The 16,362-nt window shown below is 43.7% G+C and overlaps 1 protein-coding gene across 5 annotated transcripts in view; it reads right to left on the bottom strand.

Annotated features, from left to right (window-relative positions):
• The window catches only part of kiaa1109 (KIAA1109 ortholog), a 77,914-nt gene that overhangs the window by 33,497 nt on the left and 28,055 nt on the right, over positions 1-16,362 (bottom strand). For all 5 annotated transcript variants that reach the window (XM_060925688.1, XM_060925690.1, XM_060925691.1 and 2 more), the window contains exons 25-48: positions 13,215-13,495; positions 12,876-13,120; positions 12,507-12,702; positions 11,366-12,161; positions 11,178-11,248; positions 10,929-11,102; positions 9,182-9,302; positions 8,965-9,099; positions 8,764-8,879; positions 8,426-8,610; positions 8,106-8,327; positions 7,776-7,987; positions 7,157-7,308; positions 6,850-7,000; positions 6,600-6,752; positions 6,278-6,518; positions 5,805-5,950; positions 5,492-5,717; positions 3,566-3,730; positions 3,263-3,441; positions 2,953-3,128; positions 1,367-2,091; positions 639-884; positions 446-539 (exon numbers count right to left, since the gene is read on the bottom strand). In XM_060925688.1, the coding sequence (XP_060781671.1) occupies positions 446-539; positions 639-884; positions 1,367-2,091; positions 2,953-3,128; positions 3,263-3,441; positions 3,566-3,730; positions 5,492-5,717; positions 5,805-5,950; positions 6,278-6,518; positions 6,600-6,752; positions 6,850-7,000; positions 7,157-7,308; positions 7,776-7,987; positions 8,106-8,327; positions 8,426-8,610; positions 8,764-8,879; positions 8,965-9,099; positions 9,182-9,302; positions 10,929-11,102; positions 11,178-11,248; positions 11,366-12,161; positions 12,507-12,702; positions 12,876-13,120; positions 13,215-13,495 (5,408 nt within the window). The remainder of the gene's footprint in view (positions 1-445; positions 540-638; positions 885-1,366; positions 2,092-2,952; positions 3,129-3,262; positions 3,442-3,565; positions 3,731-5,491; positions 5,718-5,804; positions 5,951-6,277; positions 6,519-6,599; positions 6,753-6,849; positions 7,001-7,156; positions 7,309-7,775; positions 7,988-8,105; positions 8,328-8,425; positions 8,611-8,763; positions 8,880-8,964; positions 9,100-9,181; positions 9,303-10,928; positions 11,103-11,177; positions 11,249-11,365; positions 12,162-12,506; positions 12,703-12,875; positions 13,121-13,214; positions 13,496-16,362) is intronic.

Below are 16,362 nucleotides of genomic sequence, written 5' to 3'. Positions count from 1 at the left end.
AAAGAATGAGTTTCCTCACAGGTCATTTAAGAATAACCAAGCTGTTACCAAGATAAACAAATATGAAAACATAATAGTAAAATAACAGAAAAATAAGAGACAAGCCATCAAACAATACAAAGTGAAAACATTATAGCACAGAAAATCAGATCAACATAATTTTATATATCACACACACACACCAGAAAACCCATTTAAAATAGTTTTATTTTAAATAAATATAGAAAGATAAGGTATGATAAGTACGGAGTTGTTAATCAGAAGAAAAGTTGATTGATACAGAACTAGAGGTGGTTTAAAGGTTCAGAAGTGAAGGATATCAAGTATTCATGTTAGCAGTTAAGACAAATCTTAGCAGTTAGGTTCAAAGTCTGGAAATCAAAGATTAAATCATTGGGTTCATTAGGGAAGAAAATGTGGCAGAAGAAATCTAAGTGATACTGACTGGATGTCTGGTGTAATGCCCTCCAAAAGCACGATGTTCACACCACCAATATGGGCTGATGCGCATGTTTCTGTCATTTTCAGATGAAGAATATCTACAGAGAGGAAATGATGTTTTAAAGTGTGTGTGGAGTCACCAGATAGTTTGTACAGTTACTAATTGAATAGTGCATAGGTGTTTTTGTAGCCAGTACCCTTCATTTTCTCCTTCAGTGTGAAGCTGCCATGTATTTTCTTTAGCTCCGCCTCCATGGTCAAACCTCCAATGTCTGCCTCCAGGTGTGTACGATTCACCATGCCCACACCAAACACTATCAGCGTCACGTGCTGAGGCTCTGAGCTCACCAAACTCCGCCTACGACCCACCCTGTTTGGTGGAGACTCTGTCTCTGACTCAAACACCAACTGACATGGAGGATCTGCTGGGCTCTTCCCACCATCTAACAGGAAGAAAAAGGATTTAAACAATCAAATTAATAATAACACTATCACATGTCAAATTACATGTGTTTTTTTCACGGCTTAATGGATATCCCATAGAGCTAGGCCTTTGACTTTACAGCAGTACAAATAACACATTTATTTTTGATATAGCCAATATATCTTAGTAATCTCAAGTAAATGCAATGGAAACTACATTTATGTAAAAAAAACAAAACTTTTGCATGCTTGGGGGTGTTCTCCTGATGAACAATCCATGCACAAATAAGACATGAGAAAATTTGGCAAGGAGTTCACTTTGATTATGAATCACAAAAACCATTTTTCCATATTCAATAGGAAAAAAATGGACCAAGCACACATGCCTTTATGTGAATTTTTCAATTATTCTTCCAATTTTAATAATTAAAATGGGTCATTTAAACACAAAGACACACCAAGGGACCAGGAAGGAGCCAGATGCAACAATGCTTTGCCTTACCTGACAGTGCACCGTCCTGGCTCTTCTCCAGAATCCCTGTAGGGTCGGAGATGAGCGAGTAGAAGTTAAGCAGTTTGTACATGTTCTGCCAGCACTCAGCCGATGGTTCACTTTGCTCCGACACTGTGATGGAGTCAGAGTCATCCATCTGAATGGTCATGTGATCGGCAGCATCACGTGACCCCTTGCGTGAGACTCGAGATGTGCGTCTCTCCGACCTGGCCAGAGAGCTCCTCCCACGGGGTTCTCGGTTTCTGGTCAGCGTGTCTGTGGCTGATCCTGTGACAGTCCTTTTGCTCTTCTGTGTACCAATACGAGTGGCACCATTCAGACTGCCCCGTGAGCTGCGGCTGAATTCTGAGGAACGGAAATGCCCATGTGGGCGTGCCTTGAATGCAGGCGTTGGGGAGGCTGAGCCGGCTGTGTAGCGGCTCAGCTTGATGTCCGTCTGCGTGGCTTTGATATTGTTAATCATGGTGCTGAATTGGTGGATGAGTCGCACCAAGGCCATGTCCACGTGTTGCCGGATGGCCTGACATGCCAGTGTAAAGTGGCAGTGGACACTGGCCTGTGGTCGTCGGCTAAGCTCATGAAAAGAAAGTGCACTAGCTGATGAGGCCCACGTCGATGACATGCATTTCTCCAGCACCACTGCGTTCAGGCTGAAGGTCTCAATCATTAGGGCTGGCTTGAACTCTAGAGGCGGCAGGTTAATAGTGCCCTGCCTGTGACAGAAACACACACGCGCGCACACACACACACACTACCAGTTTCTTTCCTGAACTAGGGTTGGGCAATATAGTGAAAATGTGTCATGATATTTTCAAAATGTATAACATTACTATTTAACATCTCAGGAATTATTTAGATGTAAAAACAAGAAGATTCATTTAGATATTTCATTTGAACAGGCATAAAAAAAAAAAAAAGAGAATAAATGTATGCCCCCTCCCACACACACAGCAAAAATAATATCTTAACAAGTTAGATTATCTTGAATATAGTTGAACCAATCTAGCATTTCCTATTAGAAGAATACAAGACACCAACTCAGATTATTAAAACTAGTTCTAGATTGTAACCAACTCATTCCAAGATGTCTTGTTAAGTAAAATTATCGGTCCAGGCAGCAAGATAATTTCACTAGTATTAAGGAATTTTCTCCTCAAATTTAATTTTCATTTTTTTGCAATGCACGCGCATGCGCGCACACACACACCACATTAGTTAATGTCCACAATCCAGTAGGGTAACAGAGAAAAACTTTCTGCAAAATCTTTTTTTTTTTTTGTATCCATTCTGTTGTCATTTAATTTCACAAACCAGATAAAAATACACAATCAAATGTCAAAACTATAAACTAGATTTCAAATCAGCACCTAGAATAATCAATGTATCCTGTCTGAAACATGGGTTAAAGATGTGCAAAATGTCCTCTCTGTACACTCAGACATGTAACCCATATCTGAATGTACAGTTTTACAAACTATACTATTCAGCACTACCCTGAACCATTACTGATGTAACTAACAACTCTGATAAATGCTTTAAATCCTAATGATGGTAGTTTTACCCAAGCCACATACCTGTGAACTCGTTTGTTTTTCCTGTATTTGCTGGTGTCTGAGTCCACAATGTCTGCCCTCAAGCACTCCAGAGTACCACTAAAGGACAGGTGTTCCCCAAAATACATCTTGTAGCTAAGTGGAGGAGCATCCTGAGACTGGATCCCAGTGTGACTGAGGAGAGGTTTAAACACCACCTACACACACACACACACACACACACACACCTTCATTTCCTCAAAACAATCTACACACAGTACAGGTAAGAACATACCAAGAGTGATTAAAGAGCCTTTGCGTGTGCCTGTTATGATGAGTGCATAAACAGTACCTGTGCATCAGCCAGCTGCACAGCTGCAGGGCAGAGGTTGGTCTCGTCTTGCTCAAGCAGGTCATCTTGGCTGGTGCTGTGCTGAGAGTGTGTATGCTGGGAGTGTGTGTCCATTGTGTTCTGATCACTTGACAGAACTGTGTTAAAGTCTGATGCTGAAGGAATGGTTGGAAGCACGCCTACAGAGCAATAAGCCATCGTTAATTTGAGTATGTGTGCGCATACGTACACACACACACACACACACACAGACCTGCTACTGCTTTGAATTAAATTTTACATAATTCTCACATGCATACGCACCGCCAGTCTGGAGGCTGTTGTGCTGAGAGCGGTTTAATGGAGACTCCTGGACATTGCCTCCTGAGCGGTTCCCCACAGCATTGGACATCCAGTTGTAGAAGCTGACAGAGGACGGCTCAGACAGGAGAGGATGCTCCGTCAGCATTTCCGTGCCAAGACTATTTCCTAAGCAACACACAGAGTAAATAAATATGATATTTTGGAATATAGTATTATATGGTGGCACAGTAGCACATGGGGTAGTGTTGTGGTCTCACAGCTCAAGGTTGCTGTTTTGATTTGGAGCTAGGGTGCCAGTATTTCAGTCCTCCTAGGTATAAATGAATGTGTGAATGGGTGTGTGAGGCCCTGTGACATACAGGCCTCCCCATCTTGACCAGAGTAAAGTGGTTACTGAAGATAAAGACATATATCACTATCCATCCATCATCTGTAGCCGCTTATCCTGTCCTACAGGGTCGCAGGCAAGCTGGAGCCTATCCCAGCTGACTATGGGCAAGAGGCAGGGTACACCCTGGACAGGTCATCACAGGGCTGACACAGACAACCATTCACACTCTCATTCACACCTACGGTCAATTTAGAGTCGCCAATTAGCCTAACCTGCATGTCTTTGGACTGTGGGGGAAACCGGAGCACCCAGAGGAAACCCACGCGGACACGGGGAGAACATGCAAACTTCGCACAGAAAGGCCCTCGTCGGCCACTGGGCTTGAACCCAGGACCTTCTTGCTGTGAAGCGACAGTGCTAACCACTACACCACCGTGCCGACGTATCACTATATACAAGTTATTTGATATGTTAAACAGAGGTATTATGCAGGCTGTGCAGTGAAACAATAGGAGTTGTACATGCTAGGGGGGGATAAAATCTTTATGTGCTAATACAAAAAAATAAATCACAGTTGTTCGAGAGAGTTATGTGGAAAATCTAATCTGAAGTTGCTGTCAGTACCAAGTGTTATTTTTTTCATGTGAGAAAAAGAACAAATGAACAATTCTGGATCAAGACTTTTGTCAGCATATACTACCCTATACTAAAGCTAATACTAACGTTAATGTCATCATTACATCTTATGCCGCTTTTCCACTACAAACGCGGCTGAGTCGGGCTGAGCCGTGCCGTGCTGAGTCGAGCTGAGTGGGGCTGTTGGAGTTGCATTTCGACTACAACCGCGCTGAACCGTGCTGGCTGGAAGTGGGTGGACACACTGGGTGGAGTTAGCGAAAGTGGGTGGACGTCAGGTGATGTCGTTAAGCAGCGCAAACAGTGACATCAGTGAGCTTTTCAGCGGTAGTCTCACGACCCGGATAGTAAACAATAAACATGGAGGACATGGAGTCGTTAGTGTTGCTGGTCTTGGTGCTGTGGCTTGTTGTCACTGACAACGCGGAGAGATACTGGCAAGAGCGTATAGATGAGGCGAGGCGCATAAGGCTTCAGAAATTCTCGTAATTCGTAATTCTTCTTCTTCCGGGTTTGCGGTGTTTACAGATCCCAGCGCGCTCGCGGGGCGTGTGTGGGCATGTGAGGACACTCCTCCTCACCAATCAGTGCACAGGGGAGTGTCTGCTCACGCCCCCAGCCTCACTCGGCACGGTTTGGCTCGCTTCAGCCCCACTCCAAAACGGTGCGAGTTTTAGGGGCTAAGCAGGGCTGAAATGAGCTGAGTCGTGCTGGTTTTTGGTAGTCGAAACGCGAGCCGTGTCGGGCTGAAGTGAGCTGAAGCGAGCTGAAAAAGGGTAGTGGAAAAGGGCCATTAGATTACACATCTTGTGTTTTTCAGTTACAAGGACACTAATGGGAATTAACAGCTGAAACGTCTCTAGCAGCAGTGCACTGTGCTTAAAGAGGAAAAAAAAACAAACACCATACACCCGTGTATAATTATAGCACTATTTAGTTGAATATCTTCAAAGAAGTACCTGTGCGTGTCAGAGAGCTGCTCTTGGCTCCCACTTGCTCACTATTGCGAGAAGGCGTTGCTTCCAGCAGGTTATGCAGACTAGGGAAGCTTCCTGTCAGGTAGCTTAGCAATGACTCCTTCCGTGGGCTATGATTGGACTGCAGCCCTGTTCGACTCACGTGAGCCGGCGAATCGGCTGCTGTGTCACCACTTGTGTAGCTCAGAGACTGGTAAGGATGAGAGCCCTGAAAACAGCAGAAGTTCATGAGACGTCACATCAATAAAAGTATGCATATCTAATTGGGAAGACTGGGTGGTACACTGGCACATACCTTGATCTTGAGACCTGACTCACTGTGTGTGTGAGATTTAGACAGCTTTCTCATGATCTCCACACCACTCACAGGAGCAGAGTTTCCAGTGGGAGCGGGTCGACTACCCGCACTCTCCAAAAGCATTGTGTGCTCACTAACTGTGCCTAAACGCCCCCAAAAACGGAATTGTGTATGATTAGACAAGACAAATACTGCTTATACAAGTATTTACAGTGCTTGCTGCGTGTGTTAAATACACAGGTCCCAATCCCAGTCATGGAGTATCACCTGTCTGGCACATTTTAGTATTTTCCTGCTCCTAACACACCTGAGCTAAGGAATCCGTTAATTAACACCATTTCCTCAGCTGAAGTGGGTGCGTTAGTGTAGGAAAAATACAAACATGTGCAGGACAAAGAGTACTCCAGGACCAGGGTTAGAAACTTGTGGCATAATTTATTAAATATACAGTGGACTTGAATGTGTGGTACCTGCATCGAACTCAAATTCCACACCATCAGCACTGGTGTCACTCTGAAGGGCTGCTCCACTGTCTACACCCGGAGCTATATCAGGATCAAGATCTGCAGCCTCTTTGGGTTTGGGCAGCTGGTTAGGTTGTAGTATACCAACTGCCTTAAACGCCTGGGTTACAACAATGAATTTCATCCACTGACGAGCAAGTGCAACCAAACCTTTTTTCAGTGTGACCAGGGCAGGCAGGCCATCATTCTAACCACATGAAAGGAAATATTAGTATCTACAAGCGCGCGCACACATACACACACACACAAAATATGCATACTGTCTTACCATGGTGGCCTCCTCTATAACACTGTAATTGGCTTGCTGAAGGTAGCGGTGTAAAATATTACAAAGTAAACAGGATGGGTTTTCATGCAGGTAGCGTGCTCTTTTTGTCACGCGGTTATACTTGCTCCGGAATGGAATGTGAATGCTCTTCTTCTGTTATAACAAAAGCACACAGTGATACAACTTTGATGTGCCATATAAAAGAACTGCAAATGTGAATACTTATTAATTCAAGATTGTGTTTCTTAACCTCCAGGGCTTCCGTCATGATGCAGCCCATAACAGCACACACACGCAAAGTGGCCTCCATGTCCAGCTTCTGTAGCGTGGATTTCAGCTGGTCGATAGGCACCAGCCAGGCACCAATGGCAGGAGTTGCCGTGCTTAACAAATTCAACTGCCTACAACAACAACAAAACAAAAGCCGAACAATTAGAGACTTTTTTTTTTGTTACAGTTCCAAGTGAACCTGCTTGATTACATGATGTCAGTGTTTAGTTATTTGTGTGGTTTTACTAGCTTTATTAGTTTTAATTAATTATAAGGTGTGTGTATACCTGGACATGGCCTGCATTTGTGAGCGCATGTTAGTTGGCGCTGCAAAACTGAACCAAATTTCCTTTATAGTGAGCTTCATACTACTGGAGTCAGGAGGAGGTGGCAGTAAGGGGAGATCCTTCTTCAGGTCATCAGATTCCACCCCTTCATCCTGCACAGACCAATATTCATAAACATTAAAAAATAATAAAACCAAGAAGGGCGGCACGGTGGTGTAGTGGTTAGCGCTGTCGCCTCACAGCAAGAAGGTCCTGGGTTCGAGCCCCGGGGCCGGCGAGGGCCTTTCTGTGCGGAGTTTGCATGTTCTCCCCGTGTCCGCGTGGGTTTCCTCCGGGTGCTCCGGTTTCCCCCACAGTCCAAAGACATGCAGGTTAGGTTAACTGGTGACTCTAAATTGACCGTAGGTGTGAATGTGAGTGTGAATGGTTGTCTGTGTCTATGTGTCAGCCCTGTGATGACCTGGCGACTTGTCCAGGGTGTACCCCGCCTTTCGCCCGTAGTCAGCTGGGATAGGCTCCAGCTTGCCTGCGACCCTGTAGAAGGATAAAGCGGCTAGAGATGATGAGATGAGATGAGAAAACCAAGAAGATGGGTTAACAATTAAAACCATGGCAGTACCTGTTCATCAGAGTCAGAGTTATTGTTTGGCTCAGAGGCAGGACTGTGAGCATCGTTGGGCAGGTTATCGTCAGACACATCAGTGCTGTACCCACTTCCTGTTTGGGAGCCACTGGAACCATTAGATTTGGAAACACCCCCTCTAACACCTGTGTCAGCTCCACCCATCACTCCAAATGCACTGTAGAGAACTGCCCCTGACTGGCGGCCTCCTGAGAGGGAGGGGAAAAAACAAAAACAAACACATAATGAAAACACAACAAGCATATTTTACAGCTTAACTGTAATGATTAAGAAGTACAATTAAAATTCATAGCATTTATGCAGTACCTTTGACAGTAAGGTTCTCAATCCCACACTCAAACATGATCCAGCCCCATTTTTCAGGACTCGTCCCAGAGCGTGTGGGGTCAGAAGTGTGATCTTGGGAATGATCAGTGCTGATTGATGGATCTGTCTCATCAACTAAGGCAAAGTCATCCGTTTCCTCTAAGCTGAAGAGAACCTTGGACTTCTCAAAGGGAATGGCAGTGATAGCACATGCACCCAAATCTACAACACGCCCAACACAAATACACAAAACGCGTTAATTCAGCTTTTTAAATGTTTATGGAGAGAAGAAATGTAGAAAAAAAGTAGGATATGTATACCCGATGAGTCAAGGCCACGCAGTTGGCTATGTATGCGGTGAATATTAAGTCTGGCTGCTATCTCTTTGCCTTTTTCCACCCCTGCATTCGAGCGCAGAGAGCCACTGGATTGGGGAGCCATCTTGGATGCTGATGAGAATTTCTCCATCATTACAGATGACTTCTCGGTGTCCTCCACTATTCCCCTGTACGTCACAATCATTAAACACACACAATTTTATCCGCACAGAGACCTTTACTTAACTCCTTTATATAAATATTTATACCACTTTATTTAAAATTATCATACTAATGAGTGAAAAAGGAAAGTGCAAATAACTGCATGTTTCTAAGGTTACCTGTTCATTCGAAGTTGGGTAGCAATTCTATCAAAGCAGAGGGCCACAAGAGAGACATGGGTCATGCTCTTATTGTCACGCTCTTCTACTGAAGCCTGTAGCATGCACAGATTCACCTGCAAGTGTACACACACACACAAAAAAAGTGTCAAAGTCAGCATTCCCCCCCCCTCGCTCACTCTCGCTCAGACATACAGGTACCTTTGGAATTGTAACATTGGCTTGCAGACCCTTTATTTTGACATTGTCAGGTTTGACTGACAAATCAGTCTGTCCATGAGGTGCGTTCAAGGATCCATCAGCCTTAGAGATTTTATGCTCTGGCTTTCCAGTGCTCTGCAAAAAACAAAATGTTCAGGGGGGGGGGACCTCATTTACATTTTTGTGAAAGTGTCTGCATGTGTTCCAGTTTACTCACAGACTCCGGCACGGTGGATTTGCTAATCTGATAAGCTTCATTCAGCACTTTGCCATGCAGGTCATCCAGGATAGACGCTGGATGGCGGATACTTGCAAAATGCACCATGGACTCAATGTACCTAAAGTAAAGCAGCACATTCAGTTTACATTAGGACATCTGTTAAGTGAGGAACAAAATATAATGGGGAATGGTGGAAGATATTCAATTATCCAAAATGTTTTATTTCACGTGTATAATAACGAGGCAATTTGCTAATGCTAATAATTCTAAAGACTTTCCGATGACTGAAAATATAAAGGAACTGTGTAGCTAATAGATGATGCAGAGGAGGCGAAGAGTTCATCTGTCAGCATTTATTCTGGAAAACAATGAATGACACTGTGATCAACACACGGAGACAGGGAGAAATCATTCTGGCATCCCGACAACATCATACACCAGTTATGCTGCTTTTCCACTACAAACGCGGCTGAGTCGGGCTGAGTCGTGCCGTGCTGAGTTGGGCTGAGTCGAGCTGAGCAGGGCTGTTGGAGTTGCATTTCGACTACAACCGCGCTGAACCGTGCTGGCTGGAAGTGGGTGGACACATTGGGTGGAGTTAGCGAAAGTGGGTGGACGTCACGTGATGTCGTTAAGCGGCGCAAACAGTGACATCAGTGAGCTTTTAAGCGGTAGTCTCACGACCCGGATAGTAAACAATAAACATGGAGGACATGGAGTCGTTAGTGTTGCTGGTCTTGGTGCTGTGGCTTGTTGTCACCGACAACGCCAACAGATACTGGCAAGAGCGTATAGATGAGGCGAGGCGCATAAGGCTTCAGAAATTCTCGTAATTCGTAATTATTATTCTTCCGGGTTTACGGTGTTTACAGATCCCAGCGTGCTTGCGGGGCGTGTGTGGGCGTGTGAGGACACTCCTCCTCACCAATCAGTGCACAGGGGAGTGTCTGCTCACGCCCCTAGCCTCACTCAGCTCGGTTTGGCTCGCTTCAGCCCTACTCCAAAACCGTGCGAGTTTTGGGTGCTAAGCAGGGCTGAAGTGAGCTGAGTCATGCTGTTCTGAGGTAGTCGAAACGCGAGCCGTGTCGGGCTGAAGTGAGCTGAAGCGAGCTGAAGTGAGCTGAAAAAGGGTAGTGGAAAAGGGCCATATCTTACCTCTGTTTCAAAGCGCTAACACTAGAAACTCGTTCCAAAAATGGTTAAAAAAAAAAAAAGTGTCTCCCCATATCAACTATTAAAGAAGCCTTTTAATTGGTTTGTGTGATGCATCCACTTCACAAGTCTCTATTTTCAAGCACATTAATACCCATCCGCTTATCCATTGCGGGTTGTGGGTGAAGAGGTGGGGTACACCCTGGGCAGGTCACCAATCTTTCACAGAGCTAACAAACGAACAACCATTCACATGCACATTCATACCTATGGGTAATTTTGAGTAGCCAGTTGACCTAATTCACATGTCTTTGGACTGTGGGAGGAATCCAGAGCACCTGGAGGAAACCCACACAGGCACGGGGAGAACATGCAAACTCCGAACAGAAAGGTCCCAGTCGACCCTGAGGTTCAAACCTGGAACCTTCTTGTTGTGAGGCGACAGTGCTAAGCACTGCACTACCCAGCCACCTTGCACATTAATATAAAGCTGTGATTTATATCACCTTCTGACCAATTAGATTTGGGAATTTAACAGCACAGTGGTAGAATATGGATTAACATATACACAGGTTACTAATGAAATACTGACCTGTCGAGAGCTTCGGCCACTAAAGGAGTCAGCACCACATTGACTGCCCCTTTAACTTCTACAATAGCAGTGGTCCTAGTCTGGGCAAGGGGCTGATCCATGGTCCAGTCTTCTGTGTTTGTGTCCTCATCTGTGTTTTCCATAGCCCGCTTGTCAAGGGGGGTGTAAGGAGTGCTACACACACACACAAACATGTGGTACTACAATGCAATTTAATACAGTCATCAGTAAACTGTAGTGTTATATTACCTGCTTAAATCTCCCATGAGCTGAACACCTCTGTCTAATAGAGAGTTAGCAGACAGACCGGCTTTCACCATCTGCAAAACAAAAAAAACAAACAGAAATCACCACCATTAATCGTAACATTTATATTTTACATTACATTTAATATAAACACTAATAAACAAACAGTCAGTCATACTGTACACACCAACCTTAAAGGTAGGAATGGACAACTGATCAAAGGATGCAGAACTTTCTTCACTAGTTGGTGTGTCCAGGTCAAGAGGGCGATGTAGGGAAGACTTTGACGTTCTCTTATTGGTTGGTTGCTTGACGGCCCAGTTTGACACATGATAATGTGCCAGATAATTATGATAACAAGCCATTAGATGGGGCTGAGTTGTTAGGAGGCCTGACTCTGCTCTCTCGGTTTCCATGGAACCCTCTTCCTCCAATCCAAGTGCAGAGACAAAGGATGCCTGAGAGGTGTGGCTCGGTAATGGAGGTGGGCGGGGCTCCGCCACTGACAGTGGCCCTTCTACACTGTGATATATCGAGGTGCGGCTGTGTTCGATATGGAGCTGCCCTTGCTGTCTCCGCCTTCTTTTCCTTCCTGGGTACGTGCCTGGCCCCTCATCACTGCTGATTGGGTCAAAGTCCTCGTTTGCACTGAAGTAGGCCTCACTATCGGCAACAGACATGGAAGAGTCCACTGAGCGGTACTGATGGAATGTGCTGGAATCTGCTGAAGGGGTGAAAGGGAACGAGCTGTAGCTACGCCGTTGCCGTGGCGAGTCCAAAACGTTTTCGTCACTCCGAGACACCTCACTGCTAAACTGTACACCAGCAGGAGGTGGAGGCTTCTCTGTAAAGACAGCAGCTGACAAGCTCTTGGTGCTGCCGAGGCGAGTTGACTGGACCGACGGTTGACGCTTGAGGGGTGACCGGAGAGGAGATCGCAATGGTGGGGCTTCAGAGACAGGCCCATCAGTCGTCACAGTCATTAATCTACATATGCATACACACATACAGACAAACTTTCAAATACCATTTAAAACCATTAAAACTTTCAGGTGTCAACCTTAGAGTGAAGAGGATACTATACTGTTCGCCAATATTGGTGCTCAATCAATCAGTTCTCTCTTTGTATTCAGCAGTCTCATGTTGCATGGTTATATCCTCTTATAGCAGTAGAACACAATGTAAAGCAATAACCAAACCTGTTACCTTGCAATATTTTGTTCACCACTGACATCAAGTTAGCTAATCACAATCTCCTAACTAGCCACGTGTAATTACACCATCTCATTTAATCTACTTTATGCTCCATGTGTATGTGCGTGTCAGACTCACTCTGCACAGGGAGAAGGGCTTTCTCGTTCACATGCCAGTAGTGGCAGGGCAGCACTAGAAGAGGAGTTTTCCTCAGAGGAAGAGGCAGAGCTGTGAGAACGCTGAGGCACCTGTAGACTCAACTGCTGGTTATGCCTCTCCAACTCCGCCAGTGGAGCAGGAGAGCACACATCCCTACGCACACTGACAGATTTAGCTGCAAAAAAAAAAGCAAATCATGCCACACTTAACCAATGTTTGTCAATACATCAAAAAAAAAAAAGGCACCACAGTCCAAAAATAATAGAAGTCAACAAAAAGTATTCAAAAAACAAATCACACATTAGGCAGGTGTGTGTAAGAAAGTCCAGCTTAAGTTAGTTAACATACTATCTGGAAGTTTCGGTGTCTCCTTCGTGATGATCCACTCCCCAGGCTGTAACAGTGATTGACCATAGCTCATATCAGTCTCAGCACTGCCATTTGAAAAGGCAGAGCTCGACGAAGGGGTGATTTCTTCCAGTCGGAAAAAGTCGAGATTACGAGTTGATCCACCAAAAAAGCGACATCCACCCAAGCAGCCACATCGGTTCCTGCTTCGCTTATACTTCTCCTCTGGCCACAAGAACCATAGCCTGATTGGTAAACATAAATTTATATTTAATGCAAACCATTAACACTTACATTCAGCACCCATGTGCAATGTTTACTGAATAACAGTTAAAGCACCTTTTCGTTTGCGTGTCATGGAGCTCCAGGAAGTGTCTCTGCACCTCATATTTGATTGGATGGTCAGCAGCCAAAGCCACATCAGCAGTGATGAGGTTAAAGGTCACAGAACCAGCCTCGAGCCAACTAGATCGTCGCAGAACAGGTGGAGGCAAGCCTAACCGCACTGCTTCTTGTTGCTCAATGAACTGAGCAATAACAACATCCTGAAGGACAGCACTGATACCCTCGCCTACTGCAGCCGTGTGCAGGTTACAGTTCGCCAATCGCAGAACACCAGTCTGGGAAGGACACACACACACACACACACACACACAAAATGTACCTTAACTTTCACTTAGGCATAGTCCCCACACAATTTTCTCTGCATTTTTGGCTTTATGTTCTATGCAAACTGCTTTTTAGGTCACTGAAAACAGACCATTTGCAAAAAACTCCTTTCATGGTGAAGATTTTCAGAAACTCTGTTTTCAATGTTGACGTGTCGACAGGGAAAACAGAGATGTTGGCTTGTAATGTCAAGCCTGTGTGTCATTATCTACGTTGTTTAACGTCAGAGTGTGCGCCGTTATCTCCTGTTTACATGAGTTGACAGCCTGTTTTTGTGCTTTCCCGTGAATGGCAATTTTTTTTTTAAAACAATGCTTATGTACATAGGATTTTTTTTTTTTTAAACGCATGAATGAGGAAAGCCCCATTTTAAAATATACCCATGTATGTGTAGACTAGGTCTTACATTAAACACTGCCTCAACCCTATAAACCCTAGGCTATTTTCATGGTAATTTCACTACTTTTCATACCTTACTATCTTGATCATTATAAGGGCTAGCCATATATGCTGTATCTTCTTGTTTTTTTTTTTCTTTTCCAGAACAGTCTAGGCTATCCATATGTTCCATCATCTTCCATCAAACTTTTTATATTAACCTTTATATCAATGAAAAATAGATTGCATTTAATGAAACAGTTATGTTTTTACTTGTATCTCACAATAAAATGCTGGCAGTAGAGCTCTCTCTACATACTTATGGAGGGGAGATTGTCTGGAATCTGGCAATATCAGAACCAGAGGCAAGGGAAAACTCCCCAAGACAACATGAGGAAGAAACCCTGTGAGGAACCAGACCATCCTCATTTTGGTTAACACTGAATAGTGTAATAATAATAATAAAAGTCTTTTCACTAGATAAAAAAAAAAAAATACATCAAAGTAACAGAAATGCCTAAATGTAAAACCTAATCTAGAAACCTACATCAACTTATACTTAAAAATGAAGCTATTAAAAAAAACTATTCCTAAAACGCTCTGTGCTTACTCTAGGCATAACGCTGGATCTGTTCCTTAGGTGCGCGGAAGATTCCTTTACCTTAGGCAACAAGCTGAATTGTGGATGATCTGTGACATTAAACTTGTTAAACAGTTGGTGGTCACATTTTTCAAGAAGACTGAAAATATCGAAATGAGTTGAACTATAACTTCGTTTAAAACATCTAGTTAAAAATTGTTGTATAATAGTAAGATCAGACTGACTAGCAGCAATCACCGGTAAACTGTAAAGTAATTTAGAAAGAACAATGGAATTAAAAAGGTGATCCATTTCCAATTGCGAGTATCCTTCCTTACGAAGGCTTCTAAATCATAAATAGACACTTGTTGGCTTCATAGAGCTTAGTCTTAACGTGAAAACTCAATTTGCAGTCAGCCTGCAAAGTTACACCTAATAAAGTTATACCATCGTATTGCTTTAGCTTGTATATCGCAGGATACATGTTATTATCACCCCTATTATCACGTTATTATCACACGTTATTATCACCCCTGATTACGCATAATCAGCTCTTTACATTTCTGTGTATTACAGTTCATGCCATTTTCCATTGTCCAATCCATAAATTGCTTAAGCGCATCCAAAGATTGATCAAGCAAATCTCTAGAAACGGTAACTAGAATGATAGAATCATCCACATATTTAGTTAGTGAAAAATGCTGTCCAACTAACTCAAGATCATTTAAAAACAAATTAAACAAATAAGGGCCACTGACCCTGCCCTGCGTTGTTCCTCAGTTCACTATTTTCCAATCACACACAATTTCATTACACACTACCCAGTTTTCTATCTTCTAAAAAGCTTAAATACCAGTTAACCATGAACGGATTAAGAGGACTGCCCCGTAACTTATCTGCTTTAGAGAAATCCATAGTAAAAAGAGTCTTACTGCCTGTGTTTCTTTCTTATCTAGAGCAGCGAGATAAGTATGTTGTATTTTCAAAAGCGCATTGATGAAGCTGCCGCCTGAGCAATAAGCAAACTGACTGTTAGGTAAGTAGCTTGCTTCTATAAGGTGTGTGCTATATGGTCAAAAAGTGTAATCATGGAACCAGAAAATTCATTAGAGTTTTAACAAAGTTATCAAATGTTCACTGATGGAGACCTGTGCACAAGACTGTTTGTGGCAACTGCAGTCCTAAAGTTATGGCAATTGCAGTCCAAATCCATCTTCACAGTTTCGAAGGGCATCTTTAGGCTGTCCATATGGGTCCATCCTCAGCAGGAGTGAGGTGATGAGAACTCCAACCAAAAGCAGGGCATCAGGATAGATGGACTGGGTGATTCCTCCCCCCCAAAATCTTCAGCTGTCCAGTTTGTTTGAGGTTGTGCCCATGAGAGTCTCAGATTCCTGTTCTTGGCTGACAGGAGTGGAACCCAATGTGGTCTTCTGTTGTTGTAGCCCATCCACCACAAGGTTTAATGTTTTGTGCATGCGGAGATGCTTTTCTGCTCACCAAAGTTGTAAAAAGTAATTATTCGGGTTACTATAGACTTCCCGGCAGCTCAAACTAATCTGCCAATTTTCCTCTGACCTCTCTTATCAGCAAGGCATTTCCACCCACAGAACTGTCGCTCACCGAATTATTTATTTAATTTTTTTGGGTTTTTCACGTGATTCTATGCAAACTCTAGAGACTGCTATGTGTGAAATTCCCAGGAGATCAGCAGTTTCTGAAATACTTAAATCAGCCCTTCTGGTACCAACATCCATGTCATGATCAAAGTCACAGAGATGAGATTTTCATCATTCTGATGTGAACATTAACTGAAGCTCTTGCCCTGTATATGCATGATCCTATGCACTGCACTGCTGC

This window comes from Neoarius graeffei, chromosome 7 (genome assembly GCF_027579695.1).
Source record: "Neoarius graeffei isolate fNeoGra1 chromosome 7, fNeoGra1.pri, whole genome shotgun sequence".
In the NCBI taxonomy this organism is placed as follows: Eukaryota; Metazoa; Chordata; class Actinopteri; order Siluriformes; family Ariidae; genus Neoarius; species Neoarius graeffei.
This window is presented reverse-complemented; position numbering and strand designations above follow the sequence as displayed.